The sequence below is a fragment of the Myiozetetes cayanensis genome, unplaced genomic scaffold (genome assembly GCF_022539395.1).
Source record: "Myiozetetes cayanensis isolate MyiCay16 unplaced genomic scaffold, myiCay2020 scf4, whole genome shotgun sequence".
Classification (NCBI taxonomy): domain Eukaryota; kingdom Metazoa; phylum Chordata; class Aves; order Passeriformes; family Tyrannidae; genus Myiozetetes; species Myiozetetes cayanensis.
The window spans coordinates 64,656,283-64,679,232 of NW_026087631.1; the positions used below are offsets into that span (position 1 = coordinate 64,656,283).

At 43.7% G+C, this 22,950-nt stretch overlaps 3 protein-coding genes across 6 annotated transcripts in view; 1 reads left to right on the plus strand and 2 right to left on the minus strand.

Moving 5' to 3' along the window:
- DNAI1 (dynein axonemal intermediate chain 1) overlaps positions 1-20,653 on the minus strand; it is a 142,330-nt gene extending 121,677 nt beyond the window's left edge. Inside the window, exons 1-7 of one of the 2 annotated variants that reach the window (XM_050328805.1) lie at positions 20,560-20,653; positions 8,249-8,302; positions 6,319-6,414; positions 5,333-5,413; positions 3,904-4,030; positions 2,599-2,678; positions 1,625-1,813 (exon numbers count right to left, since the gene is read on the minus strand). In XM_050328805.1, coding sequence (XP_050184762.1) covers positions 1,625-1,813; positions 2,599-2,678; positions 3,904-4,030; positions 5,333-5,413; positions 6,319-6,414; positions 8,249-8,302; positions 20,560-20,592 — 660 coding nt within the window. In that variant the 5' untranslated portion in view covers positions 20,593-20,653. The remainder of the gene's footprint in view (positions 1-1,624; positions 1,814-2,598; positions 2,679-3,903; positions 4,031-5,332; positions 5,414-6,318; positions 6,415-8,248; positions 8,303-20,559) is intronic. The other variant, XM_050328807.1, reaches the window with a different exon arrangement.
- TPGS2 (tubulin polyglutamylase complex subunit 2) overlaps positions 1-22,950 on the minus strand; it is a 698,248-nt gene that overhangs the window by 4,224 nt on the left and 671,074 nt on the right. The gene's annotated exons all lie outside the window — the stretch shown is intronic.
- The window catches only part of FAM219A (family with sequence similarity 219 member A), a 94,429-nt gene continuing 92,786 nt past the window's right edge, over positions 21,308-22,950 (plus strand). The window contains exon 1 of one of the 3 annotated variants that reach the window (XM_050328829.1): positions 21,308-21,421. In XM_050328829.1, the coding sequence (XP_050184786.1) occupies positions 21,410-21,421 (12 nt within the window). In that variant the 5' untranslated portion in view covers positions 21,308-21,409. The remainder of the gene's footprint in view (positions 21,422-22,950) is intronic. The other 2 variants (XM_050328828.1, XM_050328827.1) reach the window with 2 other exon arrangements.

Below are 22,950 nucleotides of genomic sequence, written 5' to 3' on the forward strand. Positions count from 1 at the left end.
AAGGACTCCTAGACCATTGCACAACACTACTGGTGATCATGCAACTACAAACAGATTTTCTTTTGGACCAAGAAAAGGTTCTTAAGATCGCCAGATTTTTTCCCCACATACTTTAAATATTTAATTTCAGTATTCAATTTTGAAGGAGTTCAAATGGCTTGTTTTATCTCTACCATTTGAAACATTCTGATACCAGTTACATTATCAGTTATGACTTCCTACTGAATTTGAAGTTTTGTCCTATATGTTAAACAGCCAATTGGATAGACCAGACAAAGGAGTTGAACAGAATGAAACTTATAAACAATTCATCTGATGCTACTGATATAATATCTTTATCATCCTTACATGAACATTATGAAATGAATTAATACATTTCTGTAAAACTTTGATTTAATGGAACAGTATCTTCTTTCAAAAAATTGTTGTGTCAGAACATTTTAAAGAAGCTGCCTGTAGCACTTCACTGACCTCTGAAACGAAGAAGTCTCAGAGGTGGAAACTGCACATCTTGTACAGCATACAGCAGTACTTCACAGCTATTTAAGATCTATATTCTTCTTTCAAAGGCAGAATCACACAGAGGCACACAAGCCTCTCCCAATAAAATCAGTGGGAAGAGAATATGCAGATCTGGGAACAGAGAAATAATGAATGCCATGGTCTCCCCTGGGATTTTTGAAAGATGCAGAAATCTTAGCTCAAACTTTGTAGTAAGCACCCCACTGCCACATAAACTCTCTTGAGATCCTCTATCTCTACCAGTGGGCAGAGATAGTATTCCTTTTTGGAGAAAGTAGCTCCAGCAGCACAGTTATTCTTATCTCCCTCCAAGTCAATCAGATGTAAAGGCACCTAATTTCACCTGTAATGGATCCAAGAAGTCAGGTAGGCTCTCTGGGGAATCTGCATATACTCTGACTGTAGGGTAGCAAGGAAGGCAAGAGAATTCTCTCTCTAAAACTTTTATCTCTAATGCAGAAACTTTCTTTTTGAGTACTCAGCTGAGGGTCAACATCACATCAGGAGGTTGCATGAAGACACACTCAAAAGGAATGGCTGTGGGCTCAGCAAAAAAAAAAATTCTACTTAGGGAAGGAATATAAGGTTTGGGGTCTGTAGTGATTGGAAAGTGCATGCACAGAGTGGGAGATGTAGCAGCAGTCAAGATTTATCATACATGGGTTTGTTACTGTAGTACCCATGCTTAATACAAGCACAAATACATCTGTCCTTTTAATACAAGGGCATTAATACCCCTATTACACTAGTAAGAACTGAAGTAAGAGACCATAAAAGGGCTAAGTGCCAAGCAGGAAATGCTTTCACACATTGCAAGTCCTCAGCTACTATCCTAATCATCTATCCATACTTTTTCAGGTAAGAAAATAAACATGAAAAATACTATGTCCAAGTAGAGGATTTACAATAGCACCAAAACTTTCTGTATGCTGTCCAAGAGTCCATGAGGCAAGACATTTTTTGTCACAATTTTCCTCTTCCCAAAAGTTTTACAACTGTAATTTTTTTCCTAATGGTGTCAACAGAGATTACAGGATACGACACAAACACATGCCCTCCCAAAGGAAAGATCCTCCAAGTCACTGAAGGAATGGTAGCATACCCGCAGAGGGTTGAAGGGTGTCGTTGAAGCTCTCTCAATAAAGTTGAACTGGTTTGGAAGCTTCTTCTCAGGTGCTTTTGGAGGAGGAGCCTCTTCTGCTTCTGCTGCCTCTGCTGCCTCAGCCGCCTCGGCTGCCTCAGCTACTTCCTCACCTGCTCCCTCTTCCTCTCCCTCTCCCTCTCCTGCAGCCTGCAAGAAAACACAGCAGTGACTCCACCCTGAAAGAAACAGAACCTCTTTCCTTCTTCTCAGACTGCTAGATTTCTGCTGCCTAGTGAAAGAGGCTGCAGTTGAAGATTCAATATTTAAGATGTAAATTAGGACACTTCCAGCAATCAGAGTGAGGAGATTCTGAAATGATATCTAAATGGGAATATAGAGATCCAGGAACTAAAAACTTGACATGAAAAAGATAATTTAGCACAGCTGCCTTTAGAAAAATGGATCCAGGGACCAGAAGATTCCATTAAAGTCCAACTACCGTGAGTTTTCCTTTCCTTGCTAGACATTGAGCTTCATCTAAAATTAGTTTGAATTTGATTCCAGGGTCTGACACTGTGTAGATAAGAATAAACTTCTCAAAGGCTACTCCTTTCCTATCAGACAACTATCTTTAATTCAGGCCATTGTTCATTTCATTTAGTTATGCCTGCTGCTTGACCCCTATACATTTTGTTTTTCACCAATAGACATACCGTCCAGGAAGATTCCAGATCCCATCAAATTACACTGCACCTTGATATAATATCTGGATAAAGATAGATCTGATGTGATCCCCTACACAGCTTCTGCAACTGAAAAATGGCAGCAGGACCCCAGCTGTTTTCTGCAGGTTCTCACCTACAGCATAGACACCTCAGATATAAAAGAATCAATCACAGAAGCTTCTCAGCAAACCCATTTTATAATAATGAAATTTCAAATCTAATACTAAAAATAAAATGGACATCTCTCAGCTGACTGTGGAGAATTACCTCAGTATCTCCTGTGTGTTCTTCATCTTTAATCTCTGCCTGTTCGGATGTTTCAGCAGGAGTCTCAACAGGAGGCTTTTCTGATGACAGAAAGCATAAGTGAATAAGCCCAGAATAATAGGACATATTCTACCATATTCTGTAGATTCTCTGTCTTCTGAAGCATTAATACACAGATGCATCCTTTCCTAATGCTGCCTCATTAGCCAACATAGTAACAAATTCCCAATTTGGAGGGTGATTGTTTGCTCAAAGCCACAAAAGGTGACAATGTTATTACTAGAATGAAACTGCAGTACTTCTGCTGGACTGAAACAAAAAAAAAATATTTTAACTCAGAGCAAACTTCTGCCATCCACTTGCGATCTGAGGAGCTTTGCTTCTGGGTACCCCTTCAGCTCTGGACTTTTTTATCCTCCAAAAATGTCTTCAGTTATGTACAACTATTAAAAATGTTTTCAAAGCACAGAGAAGTTATAACATGGTTGTTCTTGTTTATATGTATAAAATTAATGTAGTAGCCTTGGTAGAGAATAATGGATGTCTACATTCCAATCACAGCCTTGACTGTGTAATCAAGCTGCCTGAAACTAGTTGGCTTGGAATCTGCAAAAAGCTCTGCCAACAACAAGCCATGATTTCATGGCACTGAAGATCCCATTAAGCACTTTACCCTACTTCAAATCATCATATTTTGTTAAGTGTACAATAAAGGAGACACTACCCTCCAAAGCTGCAAATGAGAATTCTTTACTAACAACAGAGCTTCTCAGTCTCTGATTAATGTGTCTTTCTGACTGAACTCCTAACAATGGCAATAGTAGCAGTAGTAGCTCAGATCCAAGGTCTAACTAGCTCAGTGTCTTGTATTGAACATCGTCTGGAAGAAGACGTCTTGACAAGAATTTAAGAACTAGTCAAGTATATGATAGTTTCCTGAATGATCATCTCATTTGCAAACATTTCTGCCTTACTACTTTAAATCATGTCTGAAACTTTCAAAGCAGGCTAAATAGTTTAGACATGTATGTCCAACTAATGGTATTGGAACATGTTTAAAAGACACTAAATAACTTTGAAAATTTCAGCGTTAGTGTTCAGATGGCTCAAAAAGCACACACTACTTTCTGCACTGCAGCAAACATCTGGCTGATTGTCTTTTCTGATTTTGATTCCCAACAACTATGCAATGCAAACTAGGAGCTGTTCAACTCAGTGTTAATGAAGCATGATCCTTCCATCATGCTGAGTAAGTGGAACCAGTGGCTATCTAAAAATTACTATGATTTCAGAAAATAAACTTACCTGCCTCAGTGCTTGATTTGATACTCTGGCGCCGGCCTTCATCTGAATCTTTGGGTATCAGGTTGCCATTCAAAGAGAAGTGAATGGCTGTTTGATCCAGGTAGTCTACTAGCTTGTATTCTCGTTCCTACCAAAAGGAAAAACGCAACAAAATCACAGAATCATAAAACATTTAGGTTGGAAGGGATCTTAAAGATCACCTAGTGCCAACCTCCCTGTGATGGGCAGGGACACCTTCCATTAGACAAAGTTGCTGAAAGCCCCACCCAACCTGGCTTTGAACACCCCCAGGGTTGAGGAACCCACAATTTCTCTGGGCAACTGTTTCTCACAATTTCTCTGAGCAGGGGACACAGGTGGGAAAGCTGACCCCAGCTGACCACAGGGATATTCCATATCTTATGATGCCATGCTCAGCATATAAAGCTGGGGGAAGAAGAAGGAAGGGGGGACATTTGGAATGATGATATTTGTCTTCCCAAGCAACCATTAAGAGACATGGAGCACTGTTTTCCTGGGGATTGCTGAACAGCTGCCTGCCCATGGAAGTGGTGAATGAATTCCTTGTTTTGCTTTGCATAGCTTTTGCTTTCCCTATTAAACTGTCTTTATTTCAACCCACGAGTTTTCTCACTTTTACTGCTTTGATTCTCTTCCCGATCCCACCAGGGGAGAGTGAGTGAGTGGCTGTGTGGGGCCAGTTAGGATTAAACCACAACACCTGCCTTAAATTTGGGATAATCCAATGCTAGAGTTGGCAGAGCTGTCCCTGTGCCATTTCTTTGAGGGCATGCAACCCTTTCAAGAAAGGAGTGGGAGGCAAAGCCATCATTCCACTCTTCCCATGCAAAGCCATCATTTCATTCTTCCCATGCAGCTTCCCTGCAGTTGCTGGCTGTACACACAAAAGAAGGTAATGCAGCATATGCTCTGCATACACAGCTGTGAAGGTGTGACTCTTGGATGTTTTCTGGCCAACTGATGCACCCTCCCCTGCTCACTCCTACTCATCATGAATAAAGATTGTCAGTGAGTTCACAAAACACATTTCTGAGCTGTGCTATAATTCAAACTACTGAATCTTTATGTGTGGATACTGAGGCATAACTATTCTAAGGACTGAGAAAAGAATTGCTTTTTGTCTTCTAACTCCCACAGAATGGGAAAAGTTGCCACCTGAGATTAGCTGCATTAATTACATTCAGGCAGTTCTTGTTCTGTAATTGTAACACCTTCCTTCTAAATAAATGCATCAATGTTTTTAAACTTTTACCCTCTGCAAAACCCTTTAGGAACCATTGGCAGCAAATATGTAAACAGATGAAGCTGTATTAACAAAAAATTTACCTGGTTATATATCAAAGGAAAACACAAAACCAATTAATTGTAAAAAATCTCATTTCAGTTTTACAGGTCATGCCACACTTACTTTAAAGCTGAATCTGACAATATTCTGGGGAGCCTGGGGATTATCAGCTGTCAAGGTGCGTGTAATTTCCTGTTTTAATTCCTTTGGAATGGAAAAAAAATGGTATTGTAAATAAAATTTCACTATTAACACAACAAGCAGCAACAAAAATCACCATGTTTATGCTCAGTTCTATGATGTTCAGTTAACTGCAGATACTCCATGTGCAGCTGATGACTCCTCAGGAACAATGCTTGGGGCCAGGCTGGCTCAGACTGGAATCCAGAACAGTCATCCCACTTCCTACATAGTATTTCAATGGGTTTTCTTGGTGGTAATTCTTATTTAAGATATGGCAGCACTTGAAAAATGCTAGCTGCATTCTGTGGAGCAAACCCGACAAGTTGTGTCTTCAAGCTTACACTGTCCAAAAACGAACAGTAAGCTCAGCGGCAGTGCATTCAGGATTGACCACTATGAACAAAACCCAGTACTGCTGGTAACTGTTTTTGCTACCTGAGTTGGAAGAAATGCATAAAGCTTCCCTATGAGAGCTACTTAGAGGAGAGGGAGCAGTGCTAGATTTTTATAAGGCAGTGGGAAGAGAGAAACAACTGCAGCAGGAAGGGTGACTGACTGCAACCCTACTGAACCCAGCTGGGAAGAAATGGTACTAAAATTTTAGGACGCTTCCCTGTATTGCACAGAGGCACATGAAAAGCTCAGGATTGGCTCTGGGGTCCTTCTTAACTGAGTGATGCCCCAGCCCCATTTCCCCTTTTAGATCAGCTCCAGGCAGTTACACTGTCTTAAGCCCAGATCTGTGTTTCAAAGCACATTCTTTCTGTTTTCCTGCTGAAAGACATTTCAGTTTGTGCTGCAGACATTGTACTTCAGCAAGTATTGGAGTTTTACTCTTGCAGGATTTCCTCCAAAACCAGTGGATAGGCTTCAGCTTGTGGAGTTTTGTACACATCTCATGTCAACACAGGTATTGTTTTACTCACAGCTTCAGTCAGCTCCAGTTGATCTGGGGATTTGACAAGAGCCCTTGCTGCCAAGTCTCCAAGAGCATCTCCTGCTTCAGTGGAGGCATCTTCATCCTTGCACAGGAAAGACAAGCTCATTAGTGCAACAAGACTATGACTGTTTCTCTCCCTCCCAAAGCAGCACCAGAGTAAGAAGGAAAAAACAACATTCCCCCACCCATCATTTTGAGCAGAGCAGAAAAACAAAAATGGCAGGACAAGATTTGAGGTTTTTTGAATGGCTACACTTGACAGTAAGGGTTCAGTGAGTTGGAAGAGCTGCTGCCTGAAGATAGGTCCTGCCCTGTAATAAAACTGGAGTAACAACAGTGACAAAACTCAAGTAATTCCACTTCAATATCAGTTTAAAAGTTGGCAATTCTATTTCTTTTGACCATGTAATACCCAAAAGACTCATACTTAATAGGTCTCAACAGTACAAGTTAAGGACCTGCAATTACTCCTGATGTGTTATTCTCTAAGCTACTCTTAGAAAAAAAAGTTCAAAATACAAATCTAGAGGAATGTGGCTCCCAGAGGAAAGTTAATGAATTTCTTGTAAAGGCCAATGGATTTGCACTCTCCCAAAACAGATTGCTGCTCTCCTTGGGCTAGCCTTGGGTTGATGTCATGATATGATACCATTAAAGGGAAAATGAATCACTGCAGGAATGAGTTTCCACTAATTGTCCTTACAGAAAAACTGTCAGAACACAAAGTTGCTGATTAAAGCGCTTAACTGCTCCAGGCAAAATTTCTCCCTCCATTCAAAATGTGTAATGAGTTGATTTAAAATAAATCAATCATTCTTTTAAATACAGTTCTCTGAGGCCTAAACTTTATAGCCATAAGCTAAACTTTATAGCCATACAGCTGTGGGTGAGTCCAAGGTATAAGTGCAGCCTGGTTGCAGGCACAGAGACTGGACCCAGCAAAGTTTTGCTATTTGCAGAGTACCATGAAGGTAAAAAGCACAATGCTCTGACAAAATGTGCAGTGGCTGAAAGTAACAGAGAATTCTGTATATGCCAGGCATTCAGGGAAAGTCACAGGCTGCAACCTTATTTTTTTCCCCAAGGGAGCTGAAATGAGCAAGCTGTAGGGAAGGTCAGGCACTCTGATACACAAGAGACAATGGTAGCAGAACAGTTGTTTGTGATTTAATGCTCCCCACATGAACACCTGCTTGTAGGGCATTCATCATATACAATTCAATGCCAGTTAGTTTAGTGGCTGTTTTCCCTAGTGAATCAGATAAAAAATATTGTGGTTTTAACATTTTTATATATGATTTTCATTTAAAAGTAAATTACTTCTCATTTGTAAAGGGTCAAAAGAGGAACACTTAGCAAGACTGGGATTTGTCCCAACAAAGTGAAAAGCTGTTTATCAATATGCCTGTTTAAAGGCACATAGACTCTCTCTCCCATCCATGACAATGGAGCTAAATAAGAGGAAGGTAGATTAAATCAGGGTATTCTAAGCATTTATTTGCCCAACAGTAAAAACAGTATCATGAGGCTCTCAGTCAAAAAAGTTAATGCTATTTCTCTAATGCTTGTATTTCTATGTTAAGTGAATATAGACTGTATTTTGAATTTTCTAAACTGAGCAGGCAGTTTTTCTCACTGTCTGAGTTAGTTTATATTTTGGAATTTACACCCCAAACATTTTGCTTTAATATTTTCAGATTGCATTTTACCTCATTTGTGCCTTTGTTTTAGCTGACATTTTCATTCTAACTTACTAGTGTAATTTTCTTCTCAGTGGAAACCCAGAGCAACCTCTCACTGCTAAGTCAATTGGTATTTTCCCAGTTCCATTTAAAAAGCCATTGTTCAGACTGAATCTATTTTGCACCTCATAGCTAAAGATGGAAAAAACATTTTTTAAGACTCGTGGATCTTACCCGTTTTTTTAATCCAGCCTTTGACGCCTTTCCTCTTGAAGGTCCCTTTACGCCCTGAAGTGAGAACATATCCAATGTAAACTTTCAAGGCACCTTTTCTCTTAATTTAACCAAAGCAGAATAAAAGTTGATGTGCTTATTAATGTTTGCTCCAATGGTATGTTTTAAAGGCTGAATATACCAGTATTCTGTCTGTAAATTATCTGAATGAAAGACAGTCACTTTCATAACACAAGACAGCAGTTTATCAGCATGAATAAATGTCAGGCTCTGCCCTAGTTACTGCTTGTCTGTGATACACCCAAATGTCCCACACATGGAGTTCTAGTGCCTTGCTCAAACACACTAAAAGGCTGCTCTTGCCCCAAGTGCTCGCACAGCACAGTGAGCCTGAAGGCAGCACAACCAAACCCACAAAGCCATGAGTGCACAAAAAACATGGAAAACACTTGTGAACAGCTGGGAAATTAACCACTGCCAACCTCCCTGCACACACGAAAGCACAGAAAATCTGTTATGACAGGCTTTAAGGAAAACAATTATATAGCTGTTTACAGGGAGCCTTAGAGGAAGAGACTACCCAGAGTTTAAGGAATAACAGTGAAAGCGATGCGAAAATGTAACAGAAAGTGGGAGAGGAAATGAAGAGGATCCTTTTTAGGAGATGCTGAGGGACAGTCAGGATCAAGAATCCAGAAGGCAGAGAGAGAGAGGGAGAGAGAGGGAGAGAGAGAGAGAGAGAGAGGGAGAGAGAGAGGGAAAGAGAGAGAGAGAGAGAGAGAGGATATATCAAAAAAGGGGACAATATTAGAAACCTTGGCAAGAACAGTTTCAGGATGGATCCCAAATCACATTTGGTGGTATGGATGAGAAAAGCAGAGGAGTTACTCAGAAGAAAGTATTTGACTTTGTGACAGGAAAGAGTGGGATACTAGAGGACAGGGAAGGAAAATGAAGGGGTGGGAGAGTAAGCTCCCATGGGTTGACTGATTTTCTTCAGAAAATATTGCAGTGTGCCTTTCAGCTCAGATCAAAGGTCCACCTAGACAAAGATCTCTCACCAACAGGATTCAAAGGCAGACATTTATTCTCTCCAGGATGGCCTTTCAGCTTGCCACAGAGACTTGAACTGAAACACTACCGTTTTTACTTCATATCAGTGAACCTTTTTCCCCACAAATTTATTCAGTCATTTTGGAATCCATGCACATTTTTAGCACACACAACTTCCACAGCAAGGACTCCCACGGTATAACTACATGGTATTGCAAAGGACAACTGCTTGCTTTTTTAAGTCTGCCACTTTCCGCTCTCACCTGGTTTTCCTAGTTCTTCTTCTCTAAAGCTCAGCTTTATCACAAGATCTACTCTTCATTCTCTTTTCCGTATGTCTTAGAAACACTTTCAGGAGCACAAGTCTCTACAGAGATTCCTACGCTCCCCTCATGATTCCCCATCATTATGAAATAAAATATTCACTTCCCCCACCTACTTCCTATGTATTAAACAATTAAGCAGCCATAATGACTTTGACTCAGTATCCCCAAACATTGTTTCTCAAGCCCCACTACTTGCTAAGACTTGACAATAATAATTCAGAAAAGAAATATTTTCAGAGGAGCACAAACCTCAGCAAAGACGTGAGGTTGTGTCTCTAAGTGTTATTTTTCTTTTTACAAGCTAAGAAACATAAAACTGCTATTATCAACAAGGCATCAGGGATTATTTTCATTCCAGCAGACACATATTAAAAGCAATGAAAAATGAGCAGACCAACACATTTCTGTGTCTTAAAAAATGTGCCTGACTTTGAAATACAAATTGTTAGGACACAGGTGGAGAAAATAAAAACATAACATTTCCACAGTGAGCAGGTAGTGGAGCAGAGAGTCTTAGAGCTCCCATGTCACAACCACTATGGATACCACTGGATCATGCAGCTGTCCGGTCTCCCCTATGTGACTGTTTGGCAAAGGAGCAACAGAGCACCCTATGTGACAAGGACCATGCTGTCTGTGAATTAGATGTGACTTAAACAGATTCGTAGAGCAGAATTTTATTCAGATCCAAATCAAAATCAAATCTTTAATTTTAAACATGAAACAAAGCCTTCCCACTATTACCCTCTGTGAATGAGTCTGTAAAAGCATCTATCGAGCAACAAAGGCATTGACAAGGAAAGCTGAGGGTAATTGGTTTTGGCAGTTGCACAGATTTCAATTAACATAATCCAAGGAGCCACCTGTGAATAAATATCTGCAACTGTATTAAAATCCAAAAGCGACACTGAAGAAAAGCTACAATTACAAATGCACTTTAAAGAAGCAGCACAAACCCTGACCTGCTTCCCACACCATAAGGGGTTTGTAGGGTAGAGCATGAACAATTTTTCTAATCAACCAGGGACTTAGGGCTAATTTGCTCTATTTCCTTTGTCTTTGTGCAGTGCTATCACGATTTAATGACTGTAACTTAATGATATATAATCACAGAATTACAGATTATGCTGAGTTGGAAGGAACCCACAAGGATCATCGAGTCCAGCCGTTAGCCCTGCACAGAACCATCCCCAACAGTCACATCATGTGCCTGAGAAGTATCATCCCAACGTTTCTTGAACTCTGTCAGGCTTGGGGCTGTGACCACTTCCCTGGGGAGCCTCTTCCAGTGCCCAACCACTTTCTGGGTGAAGAACCTTTTTCTAATCTGATATGTAACCTAAACCTCCCCTGACAGAACTTCAGGTCATTCCCTCAGGTCCTGTCACTGGTCACCATAGAGAAGAGATCAGTGCCTGCCCCTCCTCTTCCCCTCTCAAGGAAGAATGGGCCTGGTACGACAGAGAGACTCTGAGGAGACCCAGGATATGACACAGAGGAGTATGGGGAGGGGATAAGAGATGGGGCACATACTTGACATCAGAGACCCCACTGCTGTAACAAGCATTTCACCACCGGCCAGTTAAAGACAGATCTGTAGACAGGAGAACTGAACAAAACTGGGTTTAGGGGTAGCAAAGAAAACAAAAAAAATAGTATCTAGAACGTTTAAAAAGAGTCATATTCAGTAACATCCAGTGTAATGTGGAATACCAGACCAATGAAGAAAGGGAAATGTATGAAAATATATTAGCTAACATATAAAGGAAACTCCAAGTGAATGAAGAAGAAGCCACCAATATGACATTTTATCCTAGCCAGATGTTGACAACTTGCCATAATATCCCCATCAACACCAACACCAACAGCAAAACAAAACCATCAACCTTAGCATCCAAAGGACCAGAAGAAGGGGGATCAAAATACCAGAAAATAGGTAGAAACTGAGAAACCAGCATGCAACAACTTTAACTGCATTATTACTATGAATACATCTGGACTGACGGTAATGTTTAGACTAAGATTTCAGTCACACCGACATGAAATTTTTAGTTTTATATATATAAGATGTGCCTTCTCTTTGCCCAGAAACAAGATTTGAGTGTAACAAAGTTTACAGACCATTACAAAAAACAGAACCAGGCTCTGGAAGTCTTAACTTTGACCCTATGAATGTTTTTAACCTTTATCACAGAATAGCTGTGAGTACCACATCCGGCTGTGTGTGACAGGGAGAGGGTGCTCAAGGGAGACATCTGATTGCATCAGTCAGTAGGACTTATCACCTGCCTCATTCATCTACATGCCTCTCCATTTGCCTCATTTCTACTTTTCTACAAAGCCTCTAGTTGCTGACTGTGGCAGTTTGCTTTGGGGCAACCTGGACCTAAGAGAAGTAGTTCCCTAAAGCAGGGAGCAAACACACGACTGGTAGGGCAGTTATAAAATTACACTTGGTATTTCTGATATTTTGAACTAAAGAAACTCCAACCACCTCTCCAACCTAAACAGGTACACTTTAGAACTACCCTGTTAACATGCAGATCCTTGGCAAGGTGCTGCACAGTATGGACACAGTCAACCCACTCCAAAAGTGTGCTAAACCTGGTTGGAGAGATGGGAGCCAGCACACAATGACCAGTGTGGGCACAGGGCTTCCTTCCGTGTGTGCTCCACAAAGATAGGACAGCCATGCCTGGAAGCAGGTGAGCACAGGTTCGTCACGGAGGTGGAGCAGGGTCTAGGAAAGTGTTGGTTCTTAGCTTATTCTCGGTTTCTTCAGCAAAGCTCTGGTCTCCTGCCTAGATAAAACATCCCTCACACCACAGAGGTGTACTTCAACAACAAAAAAAGTTGAATTTTTTTTTTTTTTTAATATTCTGGACTCCTGCCAGTGAAGGCAAAGACTGTAGTTCTACAGAAGTCCGCAAAAAAAGCAGAAGACATCCCTTGTGATGCAAGCATCATTCCTGCAACCACCACCTGTGCTGCAGAAGGTTCATCCCAAAGTACCGTGACACAAACATGAAAAAAGTGAGATGAGATCCAAGTATTTTGGCAGTATTTGCAGTAGGCAAAACTCATCAAAACGAGATCTGTTTAAAACTATTACAAGAGGTGAGTTGGTGAACAAACACGGGGCAGTCAAAAAAACCAAAATCTTTTACACTGACCCCTAATTCAGATAACAGCATAGATAATGCTGCCGTGCCATTTGCTGAAAAAGGCAGCCCCAACAACCTTTTTTTTTTTTTTGTAGGGGATGGGGGAGGAGGAGGTATTTGCTGTTTCTTTTGCAAGCTCCTGCTCCCTGTAAATCTTTCCAAAGCCAGCACACTGTCCTTTTCATAACTTTTCTTAAACCTCTTCTCTGCCACGTCAGCTGTAAAGAGTCCTCAATAGCACCCACATAGTTTGTGTCCTGCAACCAGGGCTCAGAATGATTGTTATTGCTTTCTCATTCTTCTTTCTACTGGATCAATGTGTTACCCATAAACTATTATTAGAGGTGCAATCTTTTTGCTCTGACAGCTACTTCAGACATATGGTGTTTGTACAAAAGGGAAGAGGTCACAAACACATCTGCAATACAAACAAAAAATAAACTATAACTGTGAATCAACATCATGATTCACTAGGTAAGATGTTTACAACAATGACTGGCCTTCATACCCATCTCTAAAATTCAAGTATATTATTGCTGTTAAATTAGCTACAGAAAAAAAGTTAACAGACTAATATTAGCATCTCAAAGAGAAGCATTCAGAAGTTAGAAAATGTGAGAATTAAGGTTGCTGGGGCAACCTTTAATTCATCCCATTGGGCACAGGCATTATGATACACAGCTTAATTCCACAATGACACACTTGGTTCCCTGGCTTACGTCAGTTCTCCCAGGTTAAGTTACTACGAGTATATTAGTTTCTGTTGTTCAACGTCTAGAGTGGTGTTGGTTTTTCTGTAAGTCGCAGCCTAAGTCAGAGCACCAACAAAGAATGTTTCAATCCAAAAAGTTACACTTTAGCCAATCCTAGATAATGTAAAGATGGTCTTGCTAAAACAAACAAACAAAAACCCAACAAAAACCACAAACAAACAAAAAACACAAAAACCCACACAATAAAAAAACAACCCCCCCAAAACAAACAAACATCCCCACAAACCCAAACAAAACCCCCAAACAAACAAATAAATAAAAGCCCCAAGTGTCTTCCCAAATCTTCCAAATAAACAGTGTTGCTATGCCTGGCTCTGGTTTTAAAAAAATTATTAATTAATAGAAAGAGAAGTGTGGATAATCATGAGGAATATATATTAGGGAAAAAAAAAAAAGAAAGAGATATTGTTGCTAAGGATCTAAAGAATGGGCAGGGGGCATCAAGGACTTAAAAAGAGTTCCTCACATCCAGGTCACCATCATAACCCTGGCCTGGGAGGTGCTCCACTGCTACAGTGGAAAACGGGAGAATCAAAATTTATGGATGCTAATCATGTTTTATGCTGATGACTGTCTTACATTAAATAAATTAACAGATTACCACAGTTTCAACAGTGAAAAGACATTAGAAGCCCATAACAGTCACAGTACTTAAATGAAGGATACAGAAAACTCAAATGACTGTTCCTTTCTGGACCTTTTTTCCAGGGTGTGTTTATGATAGCGGCACCCAGGAATTCTTCCTTGGGACAGACATCTACTATGCCACAAGACAAACTGACTACTGGTTACCACAAACATACAGTAATCTGACAGGATAATATAAATTAAGAGAGGAAACAGATAATATAAATTAAGAGAGGAAACAGATGAAAAGTGATGCTTTAAGTGTCATTTAATATTCCTTTCCCTTGCCACAGCTCCCTGTAAATCAGACAAGCTACCAAGAGGTACAAATAGCTGTAAAATCAAGTCCTTCAGCAGGAAGTTTTCCTGTTGCTGAGATATTCAACGAGCATTTCTAATTGTATTTTTAGGTAGGATGCTTGGGTAATATATGACTTTTTTTTTTTAGTTATAAAACAGGAAAACTAAAATAAGAAGAAACTACTGGCTATTTTCCAAATAGCATTGCTGTAAACAAAAAAAAACCAAACCAAAACAACAACAACAATAAAAAAAAAAGCAAGCACTACTAGGCTGGCATTTCATAAGACCTATCTTATTTCCGCATTCCTAAAACCTGTAGGAGGAAGGCAAGTATCAAAGAGATGCAGTGTCTCCTGGAAGTTTTGAGCTCAGCACTCTAGTAACATGTTTCTGGACTGTATTGCAGTGAGGAAAATAAAAAATCATAACCATACATCTGAGTCTTGCTCTTCTTGCTTCATCTACAGTGATTATTGCTCTTCCTTTCTGTTGGTGATGTGACAGCCACTAATTGCTGATCTGAGACTCATTAACTGAATTTATACAAAACAGACAGGACTATCAGTACCTGCCTTCTTGAGTGAATATAAAACTCTGAAGTTTTTTCCAAGTCCTGGAACAATCACAGCTATTTTCTTTTGAACATCTATTTTCTACAGCCCTACTTTTCAACTATTTCATCCTCTGATGCAGAAAACTTCTGACTTGACAGTGGCAGTGCTGCTGGTAAATAAATTGTCTTGGTGACCTAGGAAGGAGAGATTTACTCTCAAGAGCAAGCGCTCATTCAAGAACCAAGTCGAATCCTGAACTAGTGACTGCAGAAATCCATCAGGAAAAAATGCATCCATCCCTCACATTCAGATCCAAAGCCTGCCTGACTAACCAAGCAGGAGATGGAATGATGTTACCACATGTGGTGTCCTGCCATCCAGGATAAGAGCCCTCAGTAAAGCCTTTGCTGGCTGGTGCATCCTTCTCCCATCCTGTCATATTAAACTGCCCCTTCCAGACTAGATCTTGCAAGGGTTCACTGTATGGTGAGGAGCCAGACACCACAACGCACTACCTCCTTGAGAAACGTGAATTTTCTCCCTACATTTAAAGCATCAGGTTGGATGAATAGATCTGGATTTGCAGATCCAGCCTAAAATGCCAGAAAACTCAGAGACAGGGATGATGCAGGTTGGTCACTCTGCCAAGCTGAAGTGTCAATTCATATTAAGCAAAATTTCCAAGGGCTGAAAATCAATTACATGTTAACGAAACACTCATCAGGGCAATGACAAACCCAAACTATATATTTTAAAGATAATTTAAAGAGATATTTCTGCAGCTTTTCTGTTTCTCCTGCTAGCTGTCACCATAACACAATCACAGATTGCTCCTGCTGAGTTTACTTCATCTTCCTGAGCAGAGACATTGTCATTCCCACTTCCTCTGCAGCACAGCACAGATGTTAACTAGTAATCTGGAGGGGAAAAAAAAAAAAAAAAAAAAAAAGAAGAGAAGCACACAGCTGCTTGCAGGATTCTAAAAGGAAGAGGTAGAGACATTATAAGAGCTAAGCTTGACATTTCTGTGAAACCATTTAATAAGCTTCCTGCTAGCTTTTTATTCTTGTTTTGAATATTAGCAAACTCCATAGTAAACCACCAGTTGGCAAAAAGGAGCAGAGAAGCACAGATGGAAACAAAGTCAAAGGAAGAAAAGTGACTTCCATCTTGCCCTGCAGCAGACATCCATTTGCACAAACTAGGGATGCCAATTTAAGAGCTATTTGCCAATACATTTTATAGTGTTTTCTGAGAGACACTAAATCGAATGTTTATTTTATGTTCCACAAATAGTTAAAGCAGGTTTAAGAACCAGTAAGCACCTGCAAAAGCCTTTTGTGGGGCAAAAAATAAAGGAAAAGAGAAAAAAAGTAAACTACATCTGATTGTTGCATGTTTGGGGAGGGGGTCTCTTTGTTTCTCTTTTCTAACTTACTGAACAGCAAAGATGCTGTTTACCTGTCAGTGGGTGCAAGACCACAAATGTAAGAAGAAATGCCTTGCTGTCCAAGTTCAGGTGCCTCCTTTACACTGCTTAGGGACCTGCCTCTGACAGCGGGCTTGACCCTAAGTGATAGGACCAGACAGTCTGGTTTTTGCACACTGTAAATGAAAAGTCAGTATCAGCTAAGAAACCATAACCAAATCCTGCTTCCCCCTGGGGTGTGTTCAGCCACAGAGGCACTCACACAGTAGAACAGGGTGCTCTCCACTGCCCACTCAAGGCTTTTCCTTGAGCCACACAACAAATAGCAAAGGCATGGAAATCTGGAACAAACATTTCCAGCAGCGCACCCGGCAAACATGCTCCAAGAAACAATCTTAGAATTGTTGGCTGCTTTCTCTCTCCACCCAGCACCACACATGGGACTGACACCAAAAACTGCCCTACCAAAAACTTTCTGCCCCACAGGTCAATGTTTTTTAAAAACACCCTGCTTCAGACTGTCCTGTTTGCCACACTCAAGGCTTCATTCTTCGTAGGGGAGCCGAGAATCTCATTGATTCATACCCTTCAGTCTGATGCAGGAAAGTTGGCTTATGCCTTTCCATAATTGTACATCCTCACAAAATGCTGTTGAGCTCTGTTGTGCATAGCACATTTCAGGTGTGAAAGGAAGGGTGTTGTTGAGGCACAGAACGTACATAAGTATTGTTATTTCCAAGGCTGTATGGGGAACACAAAGAATCCAGACATACAAAACTATTTTAAGACTTTGAGTATTGAAACACATTTGTTATTAATGTGCACAAACATACAAAATCCTAAAGATGTTTATAATTAAGGTTAGATTGAGTCAAGAAGTTCATCTGGGAGGTCACAAACTTTCATTCTGATGGTCAACCCAACTTTGACATATTTTCACCCATCAGATGGCTGGAGACTGAACTGGAGGCAGAGGTCACCTGGATAAAGAGAAAAAAAGAGTGAAGCAAAGAAAGCAACTGGTGTCACAGGAGAAGGCAGGTGCAAGACAGGCAAAGAAGGAAAGCAGGCAACAACTACATAGGAGAGAAGAAGAAGAAAAAAAGAAGAATGGAGTCATGAAAGCAGAAGAGGAGCTGGAATTGACATGTGGTAAAAGGGAACGACCTGGGAGTGTACAGGTAAAGTAGCTCAGCTTTGAGAAAAATCTCAGGAACAAAATTTTCAAAGGTGAAGCAGTCAGCAGTGACAGACCTAAGAGGCAGAACAGAATAAAGCAATATATAAGAAACAGAAGAAGGAAGAGCACAGGGACAGGTGAAAAGAGCATAAACTACAGTAAAATTCTTGTCAAGAACTGGAATGTGGACCTTGACTCACCAATTAATTTTACAGTGGCCCAGTAAATATCAAACATCAGGTCCTGACTGGACAGTGAGTAGTGCAAAGGTGTTCACTCCTCAGAATCACAAAGCCACTGAGATGAGGGCTGTATTTTGATTCAGGAAAAATGAGGCAAAAGTCTCTGGATTCTGAAGCCAGCTAGTCAACCACACAATTCTTCCACTGCAAGAATATTTTAGTAAATAAAAGACCCTGAAACAGCAATCAGATTTAACAAGCTCGAGGCAAATATGGGAGAGGCAATACAGGACAAGTTAAATTAATGTCTTTTAAGTTGTTGTAATGAAAGTTATAGGAGAAGCCAAATATCTTAAGAGTTTGAACAGTTTATGATGTTTTGAGAGCTTTAAAATAAAATCAATGCCTTTGCAGTACATTAATTAAGTTTTTCAAATAACATGTGAATCAAAGCTGCTTCGTCTCAGAGCATTTGAGATAATGGCGACTGCAAAGGACTGAAAATATTTATGTGAAAATTCTGAAAATTAAAGGACCTGAAATTCAGAGCAAGCATTTCATCCCAGATTTAATTTGTATCATTATTACTGGGTTTCACAATTTTACCATAAACATCTTCATTATCTAGGACTGGATGTCGGTTTTGTTTTTGAGTTTGTGCCCTTTGCAAATTTTATAGAGCCCTTTGCATCTCACTAATTACTAGTGCTTAGTAGGAGATCAGGAATGTCACAGTGATCTTCTCTCTCTTGCTGACTGCAAAGGGTAGGAGGGGATCAGATAATCAGCAAGGGTTGCTGCTCCCTCACTGAAAGAGCTCCTGTTGTTCAGACCTTGGTGGATTGCTCAGGGAGCTCAGCTACTACCTCACAGCTCTGGACAGTCACATTGATCCCTCTTTTTTATCCTTCCACTTCCCTGGATCAGTTATGGCTTTCTGTCATATGTTCTGGACAGAGGAAGCAGGTTCCTTGTTCTCAGTCACCTCACCTCCTTCCTCCCACCCCAAGGATCAAACATGTGGGGGTTGGCCTAAACATGACAACAAAGGGGTTCTATCAGCTGGCCATCATCTGCTTTTTTTAAATCAAACACTTTGACAGTCCAGGAGCAGATGAGATCCAGGAATTAATCTGACTGAGCTCTTCATCCTGCGATGGGATGCATGCAGACGTGTCCACACGGAGCCCAAAGGAATCCAGGAAGGTCTCACAGACACAGAACCCACAGCACAGTTGAGTTAAGGCCAGGAAGAGCAGCACTTCATTGTCTGAACCGAGTAAAGACCAAACAGCAAAACAGAAGGGAAGCAGTAAAACTTACAGCTGGGTACAACTGAAAGAATTTTTTAGAACTTTGTAAAGAAAGGGATTCCATCCTGTCTGCTCAGTGTCCCTGAGAGATGCTCTGGCAGGCTGGAGGCACCTCGAGTGCATTAGCACCTGCCTTGGAAGGGCTGTCTTATGGTGGAAGTGTGATGAAACGGCCTTACAATGATGACTGAGGACAGGGTGGAACAGCACAGAGACAGAGTTGAGGGGTGCTGCAGCTTTGGGATGTGCTGGTTTGCCTGAATAGCTGTGAAATGCCACAGGACTCACAGGGTGACACCATAGGTGACACAACACCCCAGAGAAGGGACAGAGTAACACAACTTAATGAAGCCAGGCAGCCAGCAGGCCAAGGGGGCCTGTGCTGACCCTGCTGCTGCACCCAGACCTGGGGATTACAGCTCAGTGGGACAACCTCAGCTCTCAGTTCAACCTCTCAGCTCTGCAGAGAAGGACTTGGGAGTCTTAGTGGGTAACAAGTTGACCATGAGCCAGCTGTGTGTCCTGGCAGCCAGGAAGGAGAATGGGATCCTGGGGTACATCAGGAGCAGTGTGACCAGCAGGTCAAGGGAGGTGATCCTGCCCCTCTACTTCACCCTAGTGAGGCCACATCCGAAGTTCTGTGTCCAGTTCTGAGCTCCTTAGGACAAGAAAGACAAGAAACTACTGGAGAGGGTCCAGTAGAGGCCACAATGATGATGAGGGGTCTGGGGCATCTCTCTTATGAGGAAAGACTGCAGGAGCTGGGGCTGGTTAGTCTGGAGAAGAGAAGACTGGGAGGGGATCTCATCGGTTCATATAAATATCTCAAAGGCAGGTGCCAAGAGGATGGTGCCCAGCGACAGGATGAGGAGCAATGGCCATAAACTAAAACACAAGAAGTTCCACCTCAACGAAAGGAAGAACTTTTTTGTGTGGAGGGTGGCAGAGCACTGGAACAGGCTGCCCAGAGAGGTCGTGGAGTCTCCTTGTCTGGAGACATTCCAAGCCCACATGGACACATTCCTACGTCACCCACGCCAGGTGACGCTGCCTTGGCAGGGAGGCTGGACTGGATGACCTGATTTCCACAGGTTCCTTCCAACTCCGACAATTCTGTGACTCTGTGAGCCCACAGGGAAGCGGTCTGGGCTGTACGCGGTGACGTCACTTGCGGCAGCTCCGGGGACAGTGACGTCACCGCTGGGATCACAGCAGGGGCAGCGCTCAGAGCAGGAGCCCAGGGTCGCACGGCCACGGCGGGGCTGCACAGTGCAGCTCCCTCCTGTGGGCCGCCGACCCCGCTGCAGGAGGCTCTGCAGTGACGTCATTCGGGCGGGTGACGTCACGGCACCGAAGGTGACGTCACGGTGGCGCTGTCTCCACGGGAGTGCGGCGGCAATCCCTTACCTGCCGGCGCTTGTCGGCCGCCTTGGCGGGCATGGCCTCTTCTTACCGCAGTGGCCCCCGCCTCCCCTTACAACCTCTCACGGCCAACTCTTACCGCGCCCGCCCGGCCCGCCGGAAGTTGACCGCGGCAGCCATGGCAACACGCCGGAAGCGGCGAGCGGACCAGGCGATTTCCCAGACACCCCCCACGCTCCCCCCGAGGGAGGGAATGGTATGTCCCGGCGGCCGCGGGACACCGATCATCCGGGCCCCGAACTGTCACTGCGGCCCCGCCCACCTCATGAATATTCAAATAGGGCGGGGCTACATGAGCGCCACCGCCAGACCACTGCGGTAGCGCCCCCGTCCGCCTCATGAATATGTAAACAAGGGGCGGGGCCCCGGAGAATATGGACCTCGAACTGGAGATCTCCCCTCCCACTTCATCTAAATTCCAGATGGGGAAGTGCCTCAGGGAGCGCAGCATCCGCCCCCAAACTATTGACAGCGGCCCCACCCATGTCATGAATTTCAAAAGCGCGCGGTCTCGTGGCCCACCATCCGGGCCCCGACTGTGTCTGTGGTCCCGCCCCCCTCATGAATATTCTGGAGCGGGGCGGGGTGGCGGCCGGACCCGGAAGCGGCGCGGCTGAGTCACGGCGGCGGCGATGAGGCAGCAGCAGCCGCGGGCGGTGTCGTTGTCATTGTCATTGTCGCCGTCGCTGCCGTGCCGTCCCCGGCGCCTGAAGAGCCGCCCGCGCCCCCCCGCCCGCCCTCCTCCCTGCCCGCGCTCCGCCCGCCGCGCCCGGCGCCGCCGCCACCATGATGGAGGAGATGGGCCGGTTCCAGGTGCCCGCCGTGCGCGCTGGAGATGCAGCCGCTGGTGAGGGGCGGGCAGGCGGGGCCGCGCTGAGCCCGAGCGGACACGGCCCCGGCGCGGAGGGCCGCGCACACCCCGCACCCGCGGGGCCGGCGCTGCGGGGGCGGCGGGGCCGCCGTTACATAACGGGGAGCCCGGGGAGCGCTGCCGCCATCCCCGGCCCTTCACCCCCCGGGCCGCTGCTGTGTCATCCCGGGGCACCCGTGCGGCCCTTCATCCTGCCGCCCCCATCCTCATCCTCCTCCCCAGGGGTGCCCCCGTCGGTAGCGGCGGCGAGGAGCGGGCGGGGGCGGGCGGGCGGCTCCGCTCCTGCCGCGCTTGCAGGCGTTGCTCCTCCCGGAGCATCCCTGGGTGTTCCCCCGCGCAGGAGCGCCCCTGGGAGCGGTGGGAAGCGGCGGAGGGACCGGGGAACCTGGTGGGAGCAACGGGAGGTGCTGAGGGTGGCTGGGCTTTTAACTGAGATTTAGAAAATAGGAGAGGAAAAGGGCGGTGTTTGTTGCACAGCCCGGGCGGGGAGCGATGCTCCGCAGGGACGGGAGAGCTGCATGGGCTGGGGTGTGAAGTTACACGCGGTGCGAGGCTGCAGGACCTTATCTGAGGCTGTTTTTATTAGCCGTTGCCCTCGACGCTAAGATGCAGTTAAGGAGATGCTCAATCGTGTGAAAAGTCCAGGTGTTTTGCGAAGAAACGCCTGTGTCAGATTCAAAATCTAAAATAGTCTTGTTCACATGAAATTCTTTCCATAAGGAAAGCAATCTGGGAGGGTTTGTTACCCTCTGCTTTGCCCGTGCCAGGACATGTGTTTTTCATATCAGGATGTTTTTTCACTTCGCAGACACAATTATACTCAATTAATGAGCTCTGAAGAGCCTGGCATAATGGTTACACTACTACATGGGGCCCTGGGGAACCTTTGCGAGGAGGAAGTGTACAGGCTCGTGGGACTTGGCAGATGCCTAAATGGGCATGGGTAGAATGGTCCTGGGCTCTTGGTAGCTTCTGAAATGAGCTGGGAAGGAAGGCCAGCTGGCTGGCAGCCATGGGAGAGGCTAGACCATCATCAAGTAGTTCAAGACACCTTACGAGTATGTAGCTGCTTTGTTTTGATGCCACAGGCTTGCTTGTGTATATGTTGTGCCCCAGCTGCCTGCCACAGAACTCTGGAATGTGTTTGTCCGCTTCTGTTTCCCACCTGAGAGAGGTTCTCTTGTGTGTTCCCCTCCCCTTACTCCTCAGTCTGCCTCAGTCTCTGCTTGAAGCTGTGTTGTTATTTGTGACTTGGGACCTGTTGAAACACAGTTCACCTTGGCATTAAAGTGAAAGCTGGATAATGTGCTCACTCACTCAAGATGCTGATTCCCTTTGGCACCTGGAGTAAGCAAATTCCATCTCGGTCTGATTGTGTGAGACAGGGATATGAAATGTTTGGAGAGGTGGAAAGAACTGTAATGAAATACTTGCACAGTTCCTCTTGGCAGCAGGTGACGAGAGGTTATTGACAGGTTCATGTTAGCACTGAAGTGCTACTGAGA